Below are 22,205 nucleotides of genomic sequence, written 5' to 3' on the forward strand. Positions count from 1 at the left end.
GGAGCTGAGACCCTGAGACCCTGACGCTCAACAGGACTGAGACCCTGAGACCCTGACGCTGAACAGGACTGAGACCCTGAGACCCTGACGCTCGACAGGAGCTGAGACCCTGAGACCCTGACGCTCGACAGGAGTTGACCTTCTTTCTTTTTAACCATTTCATTGCCACATGACAGCCGGTTAACCCTTTCACTGTGACAATACAGAAGGTTAGCCCTTTACTATCACACAACCGATGGCGATGCTCCATCATTAGCATCATTAGCTCCGCGGTTAAATAAACAAAAGCTCCTTTGAAGTGCAACATTGCAGGTTTGACTCTTTTTTTGTTGAATTGGATTCCATTCAACTAAACATCTTAGGCTAGGATGTGCCTAATGTAAGGTAACTACGTTCACCATCTACTAGGGCTGTCCCTGACTAAGGATTTATATAGTCGATTTGTAGTCGCCAAAATTAGCCGATAGTCGACTATAAAAAAAATTATAAAAAGGTATAATAATTAAATAAATTTTTTATTTTTGTATCATTCCATTTGGGCTGTGGGGGTGCTTAATGTCTGACTGAAGGCTTGTCCTCTGCAAAAGCATGCAATTGGTCCACTGATGGATACATCTTGATATTTGTCTAGTCTAGTGTGTTCATTAGATGGGTTAAATCCTCTTTCAGTGCCTCTGTGCCTGTTTTCGTAGGCAGTTAGCCTCTGGTATGCGCGCCATTAGCGTTAGCCACGCTTCTAGGCCTCTTTTCTTTTGGAAAGAATGATACAACATTTTTTTTTTTAAAAGAAACTTTTATTTTTATTTCTTTATTTTTTTGCATTCGACTAAGAGGTTGGCAGTCGACTACGGTTCCTTTCGATGGATTAGTCGACTATTCGACTAATAGGGGTCAGCCCTACCCTCTACATTGTGCAGTGTGCTCCTACCTGGTGACGTTCTCCCTGAAGGGCCTCTCCACCTCGCCCAGGTGCTTCTCCACGTCCACCGTGGAGCTGTCGTCCTCCGCCTGCAGCACAACAACAACACAGACGTGTCAGTCGAGCATACAAGCAGCTCCTCCAGTGCGTGCGAGGTCACGTGTCATGATGGAGACGGGGGGGGGGAGACGGGGGGGGGGGGGGACTTACAGTGCGTGCGAGGTCACGTGTCATGATGGAGTGGGATATCAGCTGAAGCTGGATCTCCGTCTCCCACTTCCTGCAGTTCTGGACGTAGTCATGGCTGCCCAGACTGTGTTTACTGAGGCAGGATGACATCACGGAGAGGTCAGGGGTCAAACACACACAGGAGGTATTGGAAACCGATTCAAGTACAGAAGCATTATGACTGACACACACACACACACACACACAATACCCCTGTGCACTTGATGGGTGGGAATCACTAGAGGCCTCACGATACGATAGTATTGCGATACTAAATATATTGTGATATGCCGAGTATTGCGATTTATTACCTTTTTTCAACTGCAAAGTAAAACTTTGTCAACATGTTTTATCTAATAAAATAAAGTTCAGTCTGTTCATCTCACTTCAATAATTTTTATTGCAGAACATGGTATTTTCTCAAGCAGACAGATGTCAACACTGTAATCTGTGTTGCATGTACCTGACAAACTGAACTGTTTGTATTACAGTCATATTCCAACTTAACTGAATGCACACGTGTGGACTACTGTACTATTACAGGTATTGAAATGAACACTGCAACTTCCTTATACAAAAAAAATAATAATAATATTAAATATCGATACTTGCCGTCCCTGTATCGATACAGTAATACTGTAACAGTATCGCCACGCAAAGTATCGCGATACTACTACGTATAGATTTTTTACCCACCCCTAGTGGGTATAATAAAAAATGTGAGGTAACTTGAGTTTAGGTGTGTTCACTCTCCTTCACTCCATCCATGAGTAGAGCTGGCCCCTCACACAGTCTCCTCTCCCTCTCTTTGTCTCCACTCCATCTCTCTCTCTCTCCATCTCTTTCTCTCTGTTCTTCATTAAACCAACTATCCCCTACCCTCCCTTCCCTGCTGTTGCTGCTTTTGCAATGGACTCGTTTGCGCGGCCTGAGAGGAAACGTTTGGCTAAGACAATTCAAGACAAACAGCTCCCTGGCCTGTGGAATGTTGATCTGTTCTCCTCTTCTCTCTCCTGCCAGCGAGGGCAGCAGACACCATAGAGGAGGGCTGTGGAACAGCAGGTCAAAGGGCTTTGTTTCTGTGTGTGTGCATGCATGTACAGTTACGTGTCTGACTGTGTGTTCATGAATGTTTATCTTTATGTTTTTGTGTGAGTGTGTGTGTGTGTGTGTGTTTGTGTGCGCAGTGCACACATATGTACGACATGTGTCTGACTGTGTTCATAAATGTTTATATTAGTGTGTGTGTGTGCGAGTATGTGTCTGTGTGTATCTGACTGTGTTCATGTAAGTTTACTGTATGTAAATTCCATGACTTTTCAAAAACCAATAGTGCAATTTCATTCCAGCTCACTGTCCAGTAACAGACACCAGCGTTGGATTAAGGAACCAATAGAAATGCAGAAAGGGGTCCAGCAGACCGTGAACCAGGGCGTGAGGTCTTACCAACAGTCACATGACCAGTAGGGATGGGTGTGAGGTCACAGTCTAGGGCTGACCCCTATTAGTCGATTAGTCAACTAATCGGTCGAAAGGAGCCGTAGTCGACTGGCCAATCTCTTAGTAGAATATAATATAAAAAAATATATATATATATTATAATTTTTTTTTTATCATTATTTCCAAAAGAAAAGAGGCCTAGAAGCGTGGCTAACGCTAATGGCGCGCATACCAGAGGCTAACTGCCTACGAAAACAGGCACAGAGGCACTGAAAGAGGATTTCACCCATCTAATGAACACACTAGACTAGACAAATATCAAGATGTATCCATCAGTGGACCAATTGCATGCTTTTGCAGAGGACAAGAAGCCTTCAGTCGACTCCTTCAGACATTAAGCACCCCCCACAGCCCAAATGGAATGATAAAAAAAAATTATAATAATAATAATTAAAAAACATTTTTTTTTCAACCATTAGTCGACTAACGGCAAATTTTGGCCAATGATAGTCGACCATCCAAATCCTTAGTCGGGGACAGCCCTATCACAGTCACATGACCAGTAGGGATGGGTGTGAGTAATCGATTACTCAAGTACTCGCCGTTTCAACTGTTTTTTGAGAGTGCTCTTCATTTTGTATTATAATTATCACCAAAAGTGCTTGTTTGTGCCGCTGAAACAGAAATCTCGTTCTGAAAGCCTGCGGTGCATGAGAGTGTACGGCAAAAACGTTGTTGCGTTGAAAGCTAGCTTAGCATTATCTAAAAGATTAAAACAGCAGTTTGTGTTTGAACGTTTTATAGCGGGAAAATAACTGTTATGGGACTTTGTTCAACTTTGTCAGTGCTGTAAAGTTTAAACCTTTTTAAATCTTAGACAAACTAAACACTTTGCTTTCATGAAATATTGTAAGCCATCATTTGAGGCTTTATAAAAGCAGCACAATGAACACAAATCTGTCAGTGCCGAGTCCGACCTCATCTTAAATAAACAGCATTGCTTGTTGTAGTTAACAAAGAGAGGCAGAGTTGATTTTGCACAAATGTTTTTTTTTATTTTATTCTTTTAATATATTCGAATTTTATTTTCATATTCGAATCCCATGCCCATCGAACGAAGCTTCGAAGTATTTAAGACAGCCCTAGAAATAACCATTGCTGCTTCTGATTTCTCCATGCTACATACTATATTTCTTTATCTAGCCAGATAAAACATTAAGAACAGGTTTCTTATTTGTAATGTCGATCTGGTCCAAGAGGCGCCAAAAGGAATACAAAACAAAAAAACTAAAAACATATTGACCACTGTCCTTTGTGTGACAGTATAATATATCCTCCTGATTGTGTAGCTAGCAAGTGGAAACAGCTGTGAGTGAACTGTCAGTAAGCTCCAACAGTATGTAGTATGACGTACACACTTCATTCATGGAACTGGGTCCTGCCAAATGAGTGTGTGCGTGTGCGTGCCGTGCGTGTGCGTGTGTGCGTGCATCTACTCACTTCTGCAGCACCTCCTCGTGGCCGCAGACCTTCAGCACATAGCTGGAGATATCCACCTGGTCCAAGTCATCATGAACCCAACACAGAGTCTGACTGATCAATAACTCTACTGGAGAATTCACTGAGAGAGAGAAGGTGGGAGAGAGAGAAGGTGGGAGAGAGAGAGAGGGAGAGAGAGAGAGAGGGGAGAAAAGGGGTGAGATGGATGAGAAGAGGAGGAAGAGGGGGCAATAAACAATGTGCTTTAAAGCCATATTCCTCATATTTACATTTTACATTTACACTTTAAATCATGTTTATAATAATATTGTTACAGCATCTTGGATGGTACAGCTTAATAATAATGGTGGAAAGTATCAGACACTTATTTAGAATCTTCTATAAGTACTCGATTGGGATCCTATCTGGTTGAGAAGGCCTCGTCATACACAGAAATGATGCTCCATAGACAGAGCCTAGTGGAACAACTCCTAGGACACCGACAGTAACACTGGGACCATGGTGATTCTATTGGGATATGGCCACATCGTCTGATTCCAAGCTGTAAGCCCTACATTTAATTATACCCATTTAATAATAATAATAATAATAATTTCTTGGATTTATATAGACCCAAGGCACTTAATAGTGGGGGGGAAGCTAGGGGGAGGGGATCAGGGGAACAACGTAACAACAAAGTAAAAAAGTTAAAGAAAAGAAAAGAGGGAAATCAGGCAGAGTAATTTATACATTTGGTGAAGAGTTTGAGTTGGGATTTGAAAGAGTGCAGGGATGTAGCACTGCGGATGTTTGGAGGGAGTGAGTTCCAGAGGGTGGGTGCGGCCACAGAGAAGGCTTTGGGACCAACAGTCTGCAGGTTGGTGGTGGGGATGAGAGGAGACCGGAGTCAGAGGACCGCAGCCTGGGGGTCTTTTTTGACTCAGAGCTGAAACTCGACAGACAAGTGCGAGCAGTGGCTCAGTCCTGCTTCCTCCAGCTGCGCACCATCGCAAAAATAAAAACATTCCTCTCCCCCAGCGACCTTCAAAGGGTCATCCTCACCCTCAAATTCTCAAGACTGGACTACTGCAACGCCCTCTACTCTGGTGTCGCAGATAAATACATCAACCGCCTCCAACTGGTCCAGAACGCAGCCGCCAGGCTCGTGACGGGCACCAAGATGAGGGACCACATCTTCCCTACAAGGACAACGAATACATTTAAAAATCCTCATGTTCACATACTGTACAAAGATATAAGCGGTCTCGCCCCAGCTTACATAAAAGAACTCCTGGTCCAATCAACCAGCTCCAGATCCCTCCGTTCAAACAACCAAATCTGCCTAAAAATCCCACAAGACTGGTGACAAAGGGAAACCGGGCTTTCGCAGTCGCAGCTCTGACACTCTGGAACAAGCTCCCACTAAACTTGAAATCTGCAACACTCTGCGGACCTTTAAGGCCATGCTCAAAAGCCACCTATTCGCCATAAACAATCCATGAGCTCGTTTTTTTGTTTTGTTGTATGTGTGGTGTATTGTGTCCGTCTGTTCTCTATCCGATTGGTTGGACTGCCTGTATTTTTTCTGTTTTTCGTTTTTGTTCCTGTCCTTTTTGTTTGTTTTCTCTTTCTCTCCCGGGATGCGGCCCGGGCCGACTATTGGTTGAGGGGCGCAATATAAATAAATGTATCATATCATATCAGAGGACATTTGTCTCCATACAGTGAGTCTGTAGAGTGTGCTAGTCTCCATACAGTGTGTCTGTAGAGTGTGCTAGTCTCCATACAGTGTGTCTGTAGAGTGTGCTAGTCTCCATACAGTGTGTCTGTAGCTGCTCTAGTCTCCATACAGTGTGTCTGTAGAGTGTGCTAGTCTCCATACAGTGTGTCTGTAGAGTGTGCTAGTCTCCATACAGTGTGTCTGTAGAGTGTGCTAGTCTCCATACAGTGTGTCTGTAGAGTGTGCTAGTCTCCATACAGTGTGTCTGTAGAGTGTGCTAGTCTCCATACAGTGTCTGTAGCTGCTCTAGTCTCCATACAGTGAGTCTGTAGAGTGTGCTAGTCTCCATACAGTGTCTGTAGCTGCTCTAGTCTCCATACAGTGAGTCTGTAGAGTGTGCTAGTCTCCATACAGTGTGTCTGTAGAGTGTGCTAGTCTCCATACAGTGTGTCTGTAGAGTGTGCTAGTCTCCATACAGTGTCTGTAGCTGCTCTAGTCTCCATACAGTGAGTCTGTAGAGTGTGCTAGTCTCCATACAGTGTGTCTGTAGCTGCTCTAGTCTCCATACAGTGTGTCTGTAGAGTGTGCTAGTCTCCATACAGTGAGTCTGTAGAGTGTGCTAGTCTCCATACAGTGAGTCTGTAGAGTGTGCTAGTCTCCATACAGTGAGTCTGTAGAGTGTGCTAGTCTCCATACAGTGAGTCTGTAGAGTGTGCTAGTCTCCATACAGTGAGTCTGTAGAGTGTGCTAGTCTCCATACAGTGTGTCTGTAGAGTGTGCTAGTCTCCATACAGTGTGTCTGTAGAGTGTGCTAGTCTCCATACAGTGTGTCTGTAGCTGCTCTAGTCTCCATACAGTGTGTCTGTAGAGTGTGCTAGTCTCCATACAGTGTGTCTGTAGAGTGTGCTAGTCTCCATACAGTGAGTCTGTAGAGTGTGCTAGTCTCCATACAGTGAGTCTGTAGAGTGTGCTAGTCTCCATACAGTGTGTCTGTAGAGTGTGCTAGTCTCCATACAGTGAGTCTGTAGAGTGTGCTAGTCTCCATACAGTGAGTCTGTAGAGTGTGCTAGTCTCCATACAGTGTGTCTGTAGAGTGTGCTAGTCTCCATACAGTGTGTCTGTAGAGTGTGCTAGTCTCCATACAGTGTGTCTGTAGAGTGTGCTAGTCTCCATACAGTGTGTCTGTAGAGTGTGCTAGTCTCCATACAGTGTGTCTGTAGAGTGTGCTAGTCTCCATACAGTGTGTCTGTAGAGTGTGCTAGTCTCCATACAGTGTGTCTGTAGAGTGTGCTAGTCTCCATACAGTGAGTCTGTAGCTGCTCTAGACTCCATACAGTGTGTCTGTAGAGTGTGCTAGTCTCCATACAGTGTGTCTGTAGAGTGTGCTAGTCTCCATACAGTGTGTCTGTAGAGTGTGCTAGTCTCCATACAGTGTATGTGTGTGTGTCTGTCTGACCTCGTTAGTGGGTGCTCGGAGGCCTTTCTAGTGGGTGCTCGCAGGCCTTTCTAGTGGGTGCTCTGAGGTGGCTTCGGGGATTTCCCTGGGAGTGGTAGGATGGTATTTCCGAGGGCACGGCATCACAAAGGGAGAGAAATTCCACCGTCGCATGTCGCTACAAGTTGGCTGGAATGCTTTAGAAGAGGGGTCATATGAGGGCACGCGGTGGGCACGCAGAAACACATACAGTACATGAGTGCGTGTGTGTGTGCGTGTGCGTGTGCGTGTGTGTGTCTAACAGACGTTAAGACATGTCATACACTAGGGATGGGCACGGAGAGTATTCAACCATTTCAAATGATAGTACTGTAGGACTATATAGCTGATGGTTTTTTTTTGTGTCAACTGCACTGACTCAGCTACTGACTTACAGTAGAGTGTTGGTTTTGGATTTGGCTCGCTTATGTACCGTACTTTTCGGACTATAAGCCGCGGCTTTCCCCCCCATTTTTCGACCCTGCGGCTTATATAACGGTGCGGCTAATCTATGGATTTTTACAGCTAACTGGGCGCACTCCCTCAGCTCTGTGACCGTCAGATCGACTCCTAAATCTGCTGCAGCAGTGCACGTCAACCACGTCAACAAACCATTAGAATAGAATAGAATAGACTTTTAATTGTCATTGCACAGTATACAACGAAATTTCAGGGGAGCTCCCACAGACCGTAGTACATAATACATACATGAACACATAACACATAACACTGTACATAACAGAATATTTTAAATAATAAAGTGCATAATGGGTGCATAGACGGCAAGAGTCTAGTGTATGAGCAGCTCAGGGCTCCTCTTTCAACATGCTGCCTACCTACTGTACCCGGCGCTGCTAACTGGCTAACGTTATGAGAGCTAACGTTGCTACCTACTGTACCTGGCGCTGCTAACTGGCTAACGTTATGAGAGCTAACGTTGCTACCTACTGTACCCGGCGCTGCTAACTGGCTAACGTTATGAGAGCCAACGGTGCTACCTACTGTACCCGGCGCTGCTAACTGGCTAACGTTATGAGAGCTAACGTTGCTACCTACTGTACCCGGCGCTGCTAACTGGCTAACATTATGAGAGCTAACGTTGCTACCTACTGTACCCGGCGCTGCTAACTGGCTAACGTTATGAGAGCTAACGTTGCTACCTACTGTACCCGGCGCTGCCAACTGGCTAACGTTATGAGAGCTAACGTTGCTACCTACTGTACCCGGCGCTGCTAACTGGCTAACGTTATGAGAGCTAACGTTGCTACCTACTGTACCCGGCGCTGCTAACTGGCTAACGTTATGAGAGCTAATGTTGCTACCTACTGTACCCGGCGCTGCTAACTGGCTAACGTTATGAGAGCTAACGTTGCTACCTACTGTACCCGGCGCTGCCAACTGGCTAACGTTATGAGAGCTAACGTTGCTACCTACTGTACCCGGCGCTGCTAACTGGCTAACGTTATGAGAGCTAACGTTGCTACCTACTGTACCTGGCGCTGCTAACTGGCTAACGTTATGAGAGCTAAGGTTGCTACCTACTGTACCCGGTGCTGCTAACTAGCTAACGTTATGAGAGCTAACGTTGCTACCTACTCTACCCGGCGCTGCTAACTGGCTAACGTTATGAGAGCTAACGTTGCTACCTACTGTACCCGGAGCTGCAAACTGGGAGCTGCTAACTGGCTAACGTTATGAGAGCTAACGTTGCTACCTACTGTACCCGGCGCTGCTAACTGGCTAACGTTATGAGAGCTAACGTTGCTAGCTACTGTAGCCGGCGCTGCTAACTGGCTAACGTTCCTGTTTAAACAAAAATGTTAATAAATGGGAGCTTCCTCAAACAGCCATCTCTTTCCCGACAATCCCCTCTGTGCACGAACCCTTATATATGGTAATTAAACATTAAAACACCTGCGGCTTATAGTCCAGTGCAGCTTATATATGTACACATCATTCAATTTAGCTGCTGCGGCTTAAATTCAGGTGCGGCTTATAGTGCGAAAAGTACGGTATATTTGACTAATAAATGGAAAACAGTCACAATTATGATTATTTGTTTAGTGAAGGTGAGGATCACAGAAAAACGCTTCAGGATTCATTATGAGCGCGCTGCACACTTAAAAGACATGCCTTCAAATACTCCTCCCGCTCATACACACAAAGACTCTTGTAACACATACAATTATGAAGGCAAGGTTGAAAGTACAGTAGGGTTTTTTTTATGGAAAACTAGTACAGAGCAGCAGCCTAAGAGTGACTCTGATGCTGGTCTCAGGTCCAATCAGCCACCGGTATGGTGTACTCTCCGTGAGGACTGTGGCAGCGCAAAGCCAAACCCAAAGCTTGTGCGCTGCGTTTAATCATTAAAGGAAGGAATAACAGATGTGGCGTCTTTCTTCTCCTACGGTGTCGTTAATCTCTCTCTTTTCTATTATTTCAACAATTTTATACGCCTTCCTTGAATCGGTTTGTCGTTTGTGAGGTATTTCTGGTAAAGAAGCCAGATTTAAATGTACTGCTTTCTTCCCTTGTATTCTTACCAGGCCATTGTTTTGGTGGCTGCAGCAACACACTAACTTTTAAATCAACTATGTCCTTCCCTGCCAGGCTACCCCCCACACCCAAGAGTAAAAAGAAAACATTTACAAACTGGGTAGACAATGTTCCTGGCTCACAAAAATAAGCGAATAGATTATTATACTTGAGGCTAATTTCTTGCTCGTGTCCTCCCTTGTGACATCACCAAGCAATCACTCTGAACAGTTTATTTAGGCTCGTTAACCTGAAGACTTCAAACCCCAGAACCTATATAGCATGCCAGCCACATCCGTGAAAAGACGAGACAAACCCCATTTCCCATAATATGTCCCTAATAAAAATTTGCAGGATGTCCAATGATGACAACGATGCGTCAGGTCATTGGACTGAGCCAGCCTCCTGCACTGAGCCTCCTGCACTGAGCCTCCTGCACTGAGCCTCCTGCACTGAGCCTCCTGCACTGAGCCTCCTGCACTGAGCCTCCTGCACTGAGCCTCCTGCCTCCTGCACTGAGCCTCCTGCACTGAGCCTCCTGCCTCCTGCACTGAGCCTCCTGCACTGAGCCTCCTGCACTGAGCCTCCTGCCTCCTGCACTGAGCCTCCTGCCTCCTGCACTGAGCCTCCTGCCTCCTGCACTGAGCCTCCTGCCTCCTGCACTGAGCCTCCTGCACTGAGCCTCCTGCCTCCTGCACTGAGCCTCCTGCACTGAGCCTCCTGCCTCCTGCCTCCTGCCTCCTGCACTGAGCCTCCTGCCTCCTGCACTGAGCCTCCTGCACTGAGCCTCCTGCCTCCTGCACTGAGCCTCCTGCACTGAGCCTCCTGCCTCCTGCACTGAGCCTCCTGCACTGAGCCTCCTGCCTCCTGCCTCCTGCACTGAGCCTCCTGCCTCCTGCACTGAGCCTCCTGCACTGAGCCTCCTGCCTCCTGCCTCCTGCACTGAGCCTCCTGCACTGAGCCTCCTGCCTCCTGCACTGAGCCTCCTGCACTGAGCCTCCTGCCTCCTGCACTGAGCCTCCTGCACTGAGCCTCCTGCCTCCTGCACTGAGCCTCCTGCACTGAGCCTCCTGCCTCCTGCACTGAGCCTCCTGCACTGAGCCTCCTGCACTGAGCCTCCTGCACTGAGCCTCCTGCACTGAGCCTCCTGCCTCCTGCACTGAGCCTCCTGCACTGAGCCTCCTGCACTGAGCCTCCTGCACTGAGCCTCCTGCACTGAGCCTCCTGCACTGAGCCAGCCTCCAGCCTCCAGCCTCCTGCCTCCTGCACCGCACGGCTCAACTGACAGCTAATTTCAACATCGAAAAGTAAAAAGGAAGAAACAGAGATTAAGGAAGAACGAGCCAGTGAGGTGAAGTGAAAGCTAAGAGGAGGAAAAGTTACAAGTTCAAATCATAGTTAAACAAAGACATGGAAGTTAAATAAAGAGACATATTAAATAAAGAGACAGATTACATAAAGAACTGGTGCAGTGAGAGGAGGAGGGCATGCAGCAGAAGTGAGAAGTGAAAACGCAATAGAGCCCCCACCGCTCCTCCCCCTCGAGCCACCACCTCTCCTCCCCCTTGAGCCCCCACCTCTCCTCCCCCTCCTCCCTCTCGGGCCCCCACCTCTCCTCCCCCCCCTCCCTCTTGGGCCCCCACCTCTCCTCCCCCCCCCTCCCTCTCGAGCCCCCACCTCTCCTCCCCCTCGAGCCCCCACCTCTCCTCCCCCTCGAGCCCCCACCTCTCCTCCCCCTCCTCCCTCTCGGGCCCCCACCTCTCCTCCCCCCCCTCCCTCTCGGGCCCCCACCTCTCCTCCCCCCCCTCCCTCTCGAGCCCCCACCTCTCCTCCCCCTCGAGCCCCCACCTCTCCTCCCCCTCGAGCCCCCACCTCTCCTCCCCCTCCTCCCCCTCGAGCCCCCACCTCTCCTCCCCCTCCTCCCTCTCGGGCCCCCACCTCTCCTCCCCCCCCTCCCCCCCGAGCCCCCACCTCTCCTCCCCCTCGGGCCCCCACCTCTCTCACCATCTCCCTCTCACTATCAGATATGCTCTCTCCCCTCCATCACTAACTCCCTCTAGCTCTCTATTGCACAGTATCTCTCTCCCCTTCCTCACTTCCCTCTCTTTCTCACTCTCTCTCTCATTCTGATAGTGGCTTTGGTAAATCAGATCACGCGTCCATCTTTCTTTCACCAAAGTACAAACAGAGAATTAAAAGTACTCCTGTAGTCTCGCGAGAGGTGCAGAAATGGGATTTGACGTCAGAGGAGACGCTCCGGTCCGTGTTTCACTACACAGACTGGAATGTGTTCCGCGACACAGATAACATTAATGTCTACACGGAAACAGTGCTGGACTATGTTTGTACTAGGGTGGAAGAAACAATCCCCACTACCAAAATGAAAGTTTACCCAAATCAAAAACCCTGGGTAGACAAATCCGTCCGTGAAGCTCTGAGAGAGCGCACCAAAGCATACAACGACGGCCTAGTGGCAGGCAACATGAATGACCACAAGGTGGCGCGATACAACGTAAGGAGGACAGTGTCAGAGGCCAAACGGCGCTACAGGGATAAAATTGAACTCCAGTTTGAGCAAGCTGACTCTAGAGCTATGTGGCAGGGGCTCAAAACGATGACAGACTACAAAGGCGCCTCCCTCAAACTGAACAGTGACATCTCCTTAGCAAATGACCCCAATACCTTCTATGCGAGGTTTGATGCTGGTAATAACAACACCAGCTCACAAGCCACGGCAATGGGGGGGGGGGGGGTCGGCTGCTGATGGAGGCGCAGTGTTCAGGGTAACAGAGCATGAGGTGAGGCGGACCTTTAAAAAAGTGAATATCAGGAAGGCAGCAGGTCCGGACGGCATCCCCGGCCGCGTCCTAAAAGTCTGTGCCGACCAACTGGCCCCAGTATTCACTGACATATTTAACCTGTCCTTAGAACAGGCTGTCATCCCCACCTGCCTGAAGAAGTCCACTATTATCCCTGTACCCAAAAAATCCAAGCCTGCTTGCCTCAACGACTACCGCCCTGTAGCTCTCACCTCCATAGCCATGAAGTGCTTTGAGAAGCTAGTAAAGGGCTACATCTGCTCCTCCCTCCCCATCAACATGGACCCCCTGCAATTTGCATACCGCCCCAACAGGTCCACGGAGGACGCCATAGCCCATGTGCTGCACACAGCAGCATCACACCTGGACAAGAGGCAGGGGAACTATGTGAGAATGCTATTCATCGACTACAGCTCGGCATTCAATACCATAGTCCCCTCCATACTCATAGCCAAGCTCAGGGACCTGGGCTTGGGCTTGGGCTATGACCTCTGCCAGTGGGTCTTGGACTTCCTGACTGGCAGACCCCAGGTGGTGAGAGCAGGCAACTGCACCTCCTCATCCATCACCCTCAACATAGGGGCCCCCCAGGGCTGTGTTCTGAGTCCCCTCCTCTACTCCCTGTACACACACGACTGTGTGGCTCAGCGGAGTAGCAATACAATCATCAAATTTGCTGACGACACAGTGGTGGTGGGCCTGATCTCTGCCAACGACGAGAGGGCCTACCTGGAAGAGGTCAAGGTCCTGGCGGGATGGTGCCAGGAAAACAGCCTCTCCCTGAACGTCAGCAAAACAAAGGAGATGATTGTGGACTTCAGGAGGTCGGGGGTCAAGGACTACAGCCCCCTCAGCATCGACGGGGCACCGGTTGAGAGAGTCAACAGCTTTAAGTACCTCGGAGCCTACATATCCGAGGACTTGACATGGACCACACACATTGACAGTGTTGTGAAGAAGGCACGACAACGCCTCTACTTCCTCAGGCGCCTAAGGAAGTTCCAAGTCAGCCAGAAGATCCTTAAGAACTTCTACTCATGTACAATAGAGAGCATCTTGACCGGCAACATCACCTCCTGGTTTGGGAATAGCACTGCACAAGACCGAAGCAGACTACAAAGAGTGACACGTTCAGCCGAACGCACAATTGGAGGGGGGCTCCCCACCCTCCAGAACATTTACAACAAGCGTTGCAAGGGCAAGGCTAAGAGAATCATTAAAGACTCCAGTCACCCGAACAACTGCCTCTTTGAACTGCTGCGGTCAGGCAAGCGATACCGGAGTCTCAAGGCGAGCACAGAAAGACTCAGAAGAAGCTTCTATCCCCAGGCCATCAGGCTGCTAAACGAACAATGAATGAACACTACACAACAACAACCACCAAACGCACATAGCACACACATCCACACGCACACACTCACTTTAAACAAACACACTGTAGCACCCACTCCACACACTTTATAGCACACACCCACTTTAAACAAACACACTGTAGCACCCACTCCCCACACTTTATATTTATGGATGAAGGATTGCACTACAACTCGTACACCTTACTGTAAATTGTACCTAAAATTGTACCTCATCCCATTTCTGCTTTGCACTAGATAGTACTGTACATTAGTACACTGCATAGTATTGTGTATTGTATATTATATGGTAACTCAGAACATTGTACATATGTCTATACCGAACACTGTGACCTCATTTTTCTTCTTCTAAATTCATGCTATATTATGTTATTATGTTATTTGATACTATCTTGTCTAGCACAGTCTCTGGAGCGTAACAGTAAGACGCATTTTGTATGAAAGTATTCTGTACTTCTGTATGACAACTATTAAAGAACTTGAACTTGAACTAGTACCTCTCAGTCCTCTCTCTCACTCTTCTCTCACTCTGTAGTACCTCTCAGTCCTTTCTGTCTGTGTGTGTCTCTCTCTCTCCCTCTCTCTCTGTACCTCTCTACCCTCCTAGCCCCCAGACCCTCCTCGCTGCAGTATGTGAGGAATCAACACGTTGTGGTTTGAAGTCAAACCCGAATGAGTCAATTCCTTTTCTCCTCTGTCATAAAAAAGAAAGGAGAAGCGGAGGAATGGAATAAAAGGATAGAATGACGGGCAGCTTTAGGCTGTTAAATAAGGGAGTGTGTGTGGGGGGGGGGGGGGGTAGCTTAGTCAGCATTACGGTTAAGAGCTAATGGATTAAATGTTATGGGATCACAGAGTAATCAGATTACAAACAAATGATGGCCGTCGTCAGAGGAATCAACTCGGATACTTTTGACAAGCAAGATCCGGGGACCAAGACTGTGTGGAGATTCTAAACCCTAAACTAAACCCCTGAAACAGACACAGAACGCACGCTTAATAGCAGCACCCGCTTCACCACTTTCCACACCAGATGCACCCGTTCTGCTTCCAGTCCGTTTCAGTGGTTTAGTAGCTAAAACCTCCCTCTCAGAGCCTTTTAGTAGCTAAAACCTCCCTCTCAGAGCCTTTTAGTAGCCAAGACCTCCCTCTCAGAGCCTTTTGACCCTAGTTCTTCATCAGACCGTCCTCATTAAGGCTCCAGGAATCTATTGTTGTTCAACGATGGAGCCCTTCCATGCCTTTATTGGTGCAATAATAGTTGTTGCCCAGGGTTACGGGTAACCCTGTAACAGTACTGTATATTTGAATACCGCTTATGTCACAAATGTATCAGTACTAAATACCTATATGTCCCTATGCCATAAATGTCATGTATGTTGTGTATGTCATAAATGTCTATATGAATTGAAAATGGGGGACCCTGATGGAAACAAGACAAACGTCTTTCTCAGGTCTGCATCCCCTTAACAATTGTATGTATTGAGCCGTACTGTATTGTACCCATTCTGCAATCTGTTAAATAAAGTTTTCATTCATTCATTCATTCATTCATTCATTCATTCATTCATTCACTCAAAAGTTAAGTATATCGTTTACGCTGTTCTTGTTTTATTTTCCTCATATTTTTTCAAATTCTATCACTTATATTTACCGGTATGTCTTTCTACTATTAGCCTGCCCATACCTGTACCTCCCCTCCTCCCTCCCCCATGCTGCTATAACGCCCACATTTCCCCAAGGGGATCAATAAAGGAATATCTTATCTTATCTCCTCTGCGTGACCTTTGCGTCACAGGTGTGCCTTCAGTGCCGTCTTGTCCCAGTGTGGATGTTGCACCCGTGTTTTTCCCAGTGTGGATGTTGCACCGGTGTTTTTGCCTTGGAGTGGATAGTGGTGGTTGCAGTTACCATTTTAATTTTTTTATGTGCATATATATTTTGGAGTGGATATATCTATATTTTTTCTTTTGTGTGTGTTTTGGGGGAGGTGCTATTTTGTTTAATATTTGAATGTGGTGAATGAAAGTAATACATACAGCTGGAAGGGGAAACACAAAGTAATTGTACCGTTGTTGGTTATATGTTGTACTTAGTGCTGTCAATAGATACAAAAAAAATGTACTAATTAATCTCACAATTTTCTGTAATTAATCTAGATTAAAAATAGCATTTTTCTACTTAAGACCAAAGCTTGTAGCAGATATTTACTTGAGTAAAATCATGGAATTAATGTAAAATCAACACAAATAAAGTATATTTAGATTCAAAGACTATTTTAATAGCTTTCTTTGAATACAGTTTCTCTCCTGTGAAATACAAATGTTCAACAAAACCTCAGCTAGACCTCTTTCTTATATCCGAACAAGCAAACATACTGCTGAAAGTTCAGAACGTTGAAGATTTTTCACTCCATAGATTAATCTAGATTCATTTATTTTAATGCTTTAAATAATTTAAATTAATCTCCAAAGTTAAAGCATTCATTTTGACAGCCCTAGTTGTACTGTTGTTGGTGAAATTAAGTGTTTTTAGTTTTTTTTTTATCTCCGATGTTCAGGTTACCATACCAAGCAATCACAGGAAAAGTAAGAAAAGACTCAATAAATAACTTCATCTACCCCATCTACATTAAAAAAAAACATTTAACTTCCTGAGGAAGTACAAACACTGCTGTAGAGGAGGGGATACTGTAGTAGAGGTGTTGTGTGTGTGCGCTCGCGAGAGAGTGATAGAAAGGGAGAGCGAGAGAGAGAGAGAGTAATGGAAAGAAAGAAAGAAAGAAAGAAAGAAAGAAAGAAAGAAAGAAAGAAAGAAAGAAAGAAAGAAAGAAAGAAAGAAAGAAAGAAAGAAAGAAAGAAAGAAAGAAAGAAAGAAAGAAAGAAAGAAAGAAAGAAAGAAAGAAAGAAAGAAAGAAAGAAAGAAAGAAAGAAAGAAAGAAAGAAAGGAGTGAAACATATCCCTCCGTCCTCCGGTCCCTCAGCGTGTCGCTGCTCTGAGCAGAACTGGGGCCCATTGTTCCTGAGTGAGATATGTGACCTTGGGCCATTGTGGCCAATCAGAGGAATCCAAACAGTGAAGTATCTGGGTCACCACTCTGGGTCAACACGCTGCATCCAAACCCAGGAAGTCCACGAGGAATCCAGGCACCAGAGAACATTACTGGGGGGGGGGGGAATGTAGGAAGCCGACTAGAGGGAACTAGGAAGTGAACTGTATGACGTGAAATAGAATACACAGAACCACCTGGGAAGTCGTCCTCTTGAAGCCGTTTGGAACGGGGCCGGCGCTTCAGAAAACACTCGGTAGGAGTATCTTCGCCCGTAGCCACCAGTAGTTCCTCAAAGGACACCGATTGCTCCGGACCACTGTGGTTCAGGCATAAGTGCATAACCCGAAGCCTGACCAGATGGATTCTGGCGTGCCAGCTGCAGTGCAAGGTTAGGGAGGGGGCGTTTTTTTTCTTCTATTTCCAGTACATGCTGTAAAGGTGGGGTTTGCCACAGAACAGTGCAATGACTGTTTAGACTTACCACAGGAAAGCATACCATTCACTGTGACTGACAGCTTACATGACACTATCTTGACACTCCCCCGTTCATCAGGTAGGTTCAAAACTAATGTTCAAAGAATTATTTATAAAGACTATTTGACGCTTTGACAGACACACGTGCATACACACAAGCGTGCACACACACACACACACACACACACACACACACCATAAATAGCACTGTTCAAGAAAACACACATTGATACAAGATAGGCTGCAGACCCCTAGTTTCAAGAGACCCCCAACTGAGCAGATGTGTTGTAAGATATGATCAGCTCAAGTGTCAATGCTTTAGTTGAGGAGATACCAGAGGAGAGAGTAAAATGTACTAATAGTCATGCTTATATATCAACTTCTTGTCAGTGAATTAGCAGTGAAACGATTCCTCATCTTGCTGGGGACCGTAGATGGACCAACACCCAGAGCAGAGGGCCAGCCGGCCAGCCAGCGAGCGAGACAGCCGGCCAGAAGAGAAGTTGGTCACAGTTTTTCTTGTTCTTCAAACAGTAAAAGCCTGCTCTCCATTTGCTGCCAGACTGCGGGGAGTTTGGCTTCATATCCCTAGTAGAAATGTTGGCCCCCGGCAGGGAGGGGGCAGGTTATGTTAGGCCAGACAAAACTGACTTCGGAGGGGCTGCCCCTGGAGCTGGGTTTACCAACTAGGGGTGAGCCAAAAAAAAAAAAGAGAAAATCATTAAGACAAAAAAGTTAACTAAAAGAAAAGTCCCCCGTTTCCCAAAGCAGCTACTGGAGGGTGAGGGTGCAACCTTTATTAGTGAGGTGAAGGAACGCAGTGTGCTTCCCACGACAGAAAAAGAAGAGAAAAGAACAAGAAAGGAGGAGGAGGAGGGGTGGTAGATCTGGCAGTCGTGAACAGCGTTTCCTCCCTCAGAGTTCTCGCCCAGAGCTCTTATCTCCCATCTGAGCCGCTCACTCTTAAAGGGGACAGGCTGTAAAAGGACACCTGATCACAGATGCCCCTGTGTATACATGAGGAATCTTCTGATTATTATTATCATCATCATCATAATTCTTCAAATGCCTTTTCTCCTATGGTCCTTTTCTTGTTTTTTTATTTTCATTATGGTAAATGCGCTTACCGTCCATGAATGGAAGCGGCTACGTGACCACTAGCCCAGCTTAAAACTCTGGGTGAGGTGTAGTTAGGCTAGCTGGTCCTAGCTTTCATTCATTTCTGCAAAGCTAGGCTAACTTGCAGCCGGATGGCTTTCTACTGAATGCAGAGAGAGTAAATTGCTATCCATCTTATTGTGTGACTCTGGAGAAGACGGTAAGCATAATGTCGACGCGTTCCTTTAAGGTGGTCCTGGGTCCTTACCGTCGCAGGTGAAGGTGACGGGTTGCTGAGTGTCGGAGATCTCGATGGACACCTTAACGGTGCAACCGCTGTCCCCGCCACTGTGCCGCTGGACAATGACCTGGCTCAGCACGTACCCGCAGTTGGTGGACACATCGCTGTGAGGGAAGCTGGAGCGCAACCTGGAGAGAACGCAAACAAACAAGGGGTTGGTGTTTGATGAGCTACTAATTCCTACAAATTCTCCATAAAAAAAAAAAAATTCCATACTTTTCCCAACATTGATTTTTATTAGGGCTGGGACTTTATCGCATTAATTGAGATAAATTATCTGCAGAAAGAATTAAAAGTTTAAAAGATTAATGCATTTAATCGCATGATGATTTTTCTTTATTGTGTAAGAAGAATGTTACCTTTCAAAGGAGACCAGACTCATGCATGTTGTAACTGAGGGGTACAATTCCCTGACTGTATTACTAGATATGATACTTACTACCACTACCTTTGTACTTAATATTCGGCCACCCAGTACACGGCATAAATATATTATCATAAACACTCTCACGTAGATGAAACGGATCCAACACAAATGTACGAAGTCGAAGTATGCGTTTATTACTACACAGCAATGGTGTGTAGAGCAAGCACTTAATCACTTAATTACATTTATGAATTGAAATAGTATGCACTTTTATGGCAAAGAGTATTCGTCGGTATATCAATAGAGAATGTCCAATCTCTGATGGCGCAGGTGGTAAATATACGACCTGGAATAGTTAAGGAATAACAGCAATGGTACTTTAATGATTATAGGCTGGATACACTAGGGGGGGTTAATCCGGTCGCTTGTAAGCCGACAGGAGTAGGAAGGGGGGGGGGGTAGAATCCGGCTGCCTCGTCCGGCCAAGGGTATCCCAGGTGAACCCACTGTAGTGCCGTTCAATGCGCCGGCGATCCTTGGACCACAGATGAAAGCAGGTGGACTCTTTGTGGGCCGGCTCTCTCCGGTCCACGGGGGAGAGACGTGAAGCGACCTCGTCTTGCAGAGCGTCTCCTCACCTTGCGTCCTCTCCAGGGGGGGGGGTTCCAACACACGGCAGTGTCGGGGGTCTTTATCCATGGAATAATCAAAGTATACAAAGCATAATCCGTGCCTGGGAAGGCGGGCTGTCGTCGGTAGAATAATCCGGTATACAGGTCCACTCGCTCGTCGGCTCTGGGGCTCCTCGGGTGCAGCTTCACATGGGGTCAACCACCCTGGGTAAGCAGCCAGTTCTCTGCCCGAAATGATGGGGTACTGACTACGGTAGTATTCTCACCGCACGAAGCACTATATATTAACAGACTATTATTAGCTTAATAGACTACGTCCAACTCGACGATATAGTGCCAAATATGACTATTCAAATATTAATATACACGATGTCTCAATACCGATGGTAGGCGAACTTGGCCTTACTCCCACACGTGGCGTCGCGGGGAGGCTTTACGTCTGTGACTCTATTGGAGGGTAAGAAACTGGACTGAAAAGAAAGTCCTACTTTAGTAGCGCAGTATATATACGCACTATGAACAAATAGTCCCATTAGTGGTGCGGTAGCCAGATTCCTACGCGGAACTAGGACTTGTTCGTACATGTGGAGCGGTACGTTTGAACTGGGTCTGAGGGGTATGGCAGCCTGGCACCAAGGTCTCGACCAATAGTAGAATGGAGACTATTATGGGATGTTCAGTAGGCTAGAATGGATATTCAATGCATATTGTACAAGGAATATACAAGGGATATCAGGGAATATTAGAGAATATACAAATACAATTAAATATATATATATAAATAAATATATATATTCGGTTTAATCTGGCCCTTCACAACAGCCACCCCCTGAATAGGTCCCAGACCTAATCAGTTAAACAGAGACAGATTAATCGCGTTGTCTATTTACACATAAGGGTTTGCTGTAGGGGTCAGTCAACTTCACAAAGTCATAGGGTTGTAGGGTCATGGTCATCATCGATTGTGTCTGGGAGTCGAGGCAGTTCTATGAGCCTCGCCACGGGACGGGTGTAAGTGCGACCCTGGACGAGCACTTCAGCTGCTCGGACCTTGCCGTCGGCACCGGTGATCACTTTGCTTACGCGACCGGCCGGCCACATAGCTCTGGGCAGTGATTGATCAATAATCATGACGACTGTTCCTTCTGTCAAATTGTCTCTCTCCTTTACCCACTTCTGGCGGGTCTGTAGAGACGGTAGGTAGTGCAGTAGGAAACTGTTCCAAAACTTGTCGGCTAATACTTGGCTGTACCTCCACATTCGTCGGCCGTTCGCTTCTTCAGGCCGGTACATTGTCTGGGGTAATGCAGGATCTAGCCGCCCCATCAGGAGTGTGTTGGGGGTAACTGGGTCGATATCCGGTAGATTGGGGGCTCTGCGTAGGCGACCACCCACTCTGATGAGGGTATGAGCGTCGCTCTCGGGGGCCAGATGAATTAATCTGCTGTCGGATGGGACGGGCTTTCCTCCCTGTAGACAGGCCAATTCATCGGGGAACGAGTCTCTCTGGGCTCGCTGCAGTAGAAGCAATTCTGCTTCCTCGTAGTTAGCTGCTGACATATCAGCGGGGGACTTGCACTCCGGGTGGTACCGCAGGAATGTTCTTTGTTGTGCACTCTCTATGGACGTGCAATCGTCTATGTTAGGGTCGGTGGAGGCTACGGTGCTCAATCCACAGAACACAGACTTCTTATTTTCCACCTCCTCTGGACTTGCTTCCCTCGGGATAGGCATGGGCCACTGTCCTTCCGGGAGTCTTAGGAATGCGGGGCCGTCACTGTAGACATTGCGACGGGTGAGGTCATCCAGGGGGATCCCCCGGGTGATGACGTCAGCTGGGTTCTGTTTTGTATCAACGTAGCGCCACTCTGTTTCTCCGGTTATCTCTTCGGTTAAGTCTTGAATCTCGGTGACTCTGACTCCCACGAAGACTTTGTACTTGCATGAGTCCGATTTGATCCAGGCGAGTACCGTCGTGGAATCTGACCACAGGATTGTTCTAGACACCGGTATGGTGAGCTCACGTTGGATGAGCGTGGCTAGGTGCGCTCCGGCTAGGGCTGCGCAGAGCTCTAGACGTGGGATAGATTGTTGCTTGCGTGGGGCTATTCTCGAGCGGGCGAGGACAAATGCTGTGTAGATCTCTCCCCCCTGGTCTTGGGCCCGCAAGTAGGCTACTGATCCGTATGCGACCTCTGAGGCGTCACTGAAGACGTGTAAGTCCATTTTACATGTCTCTGGCCTCACCGTGGGTGGGAAGTAGCTTCGGCGCATATTAACGCCTGGGAGTGAGTGGA

The 22,205-nt window shown here is 47.0% G+C and overlaps 1 protein-coding gene across 1 annotated transcript in view; it reads right to left on the reverse strand.

The window, feature by feature from the left end:
- Nucleotides 1-22,205, reverse strand: part of pik3c2a (phosphatidylinositol-4-phosphate 3-kinase, catalytic subunit type 2 alpha) — a 227,092-nt gene that overhangs the window by 109,208 nt on the left and 95,679 nt on the right. The window contains 4 exon segments of the mRNA XM_084315562.1: nt 929-1,008; nt 1,130-1,241; nt 4,088-4,208; nt 18,877-19,037. Coding sequence (XP_084171688.1) covers nt 929-1,008; nt 1,130-1,241; nt 4,088-4,208; nt 18,877-19,037 — 474 coding nt within the window.

This window comes from Notolepis coatsorum (genome assembly GCF_963971535.1).
Source record: "Notolepis coatsorum genome assembly, chromosome: 6".
Classification (NCBI taxonomy): domain Eukaryota; kingdom Metazoa; phylum Chordata; class Actinopteri; order Aulopiformes; family Paralepididae; genus Notolepis; species Notolepis coatsorum.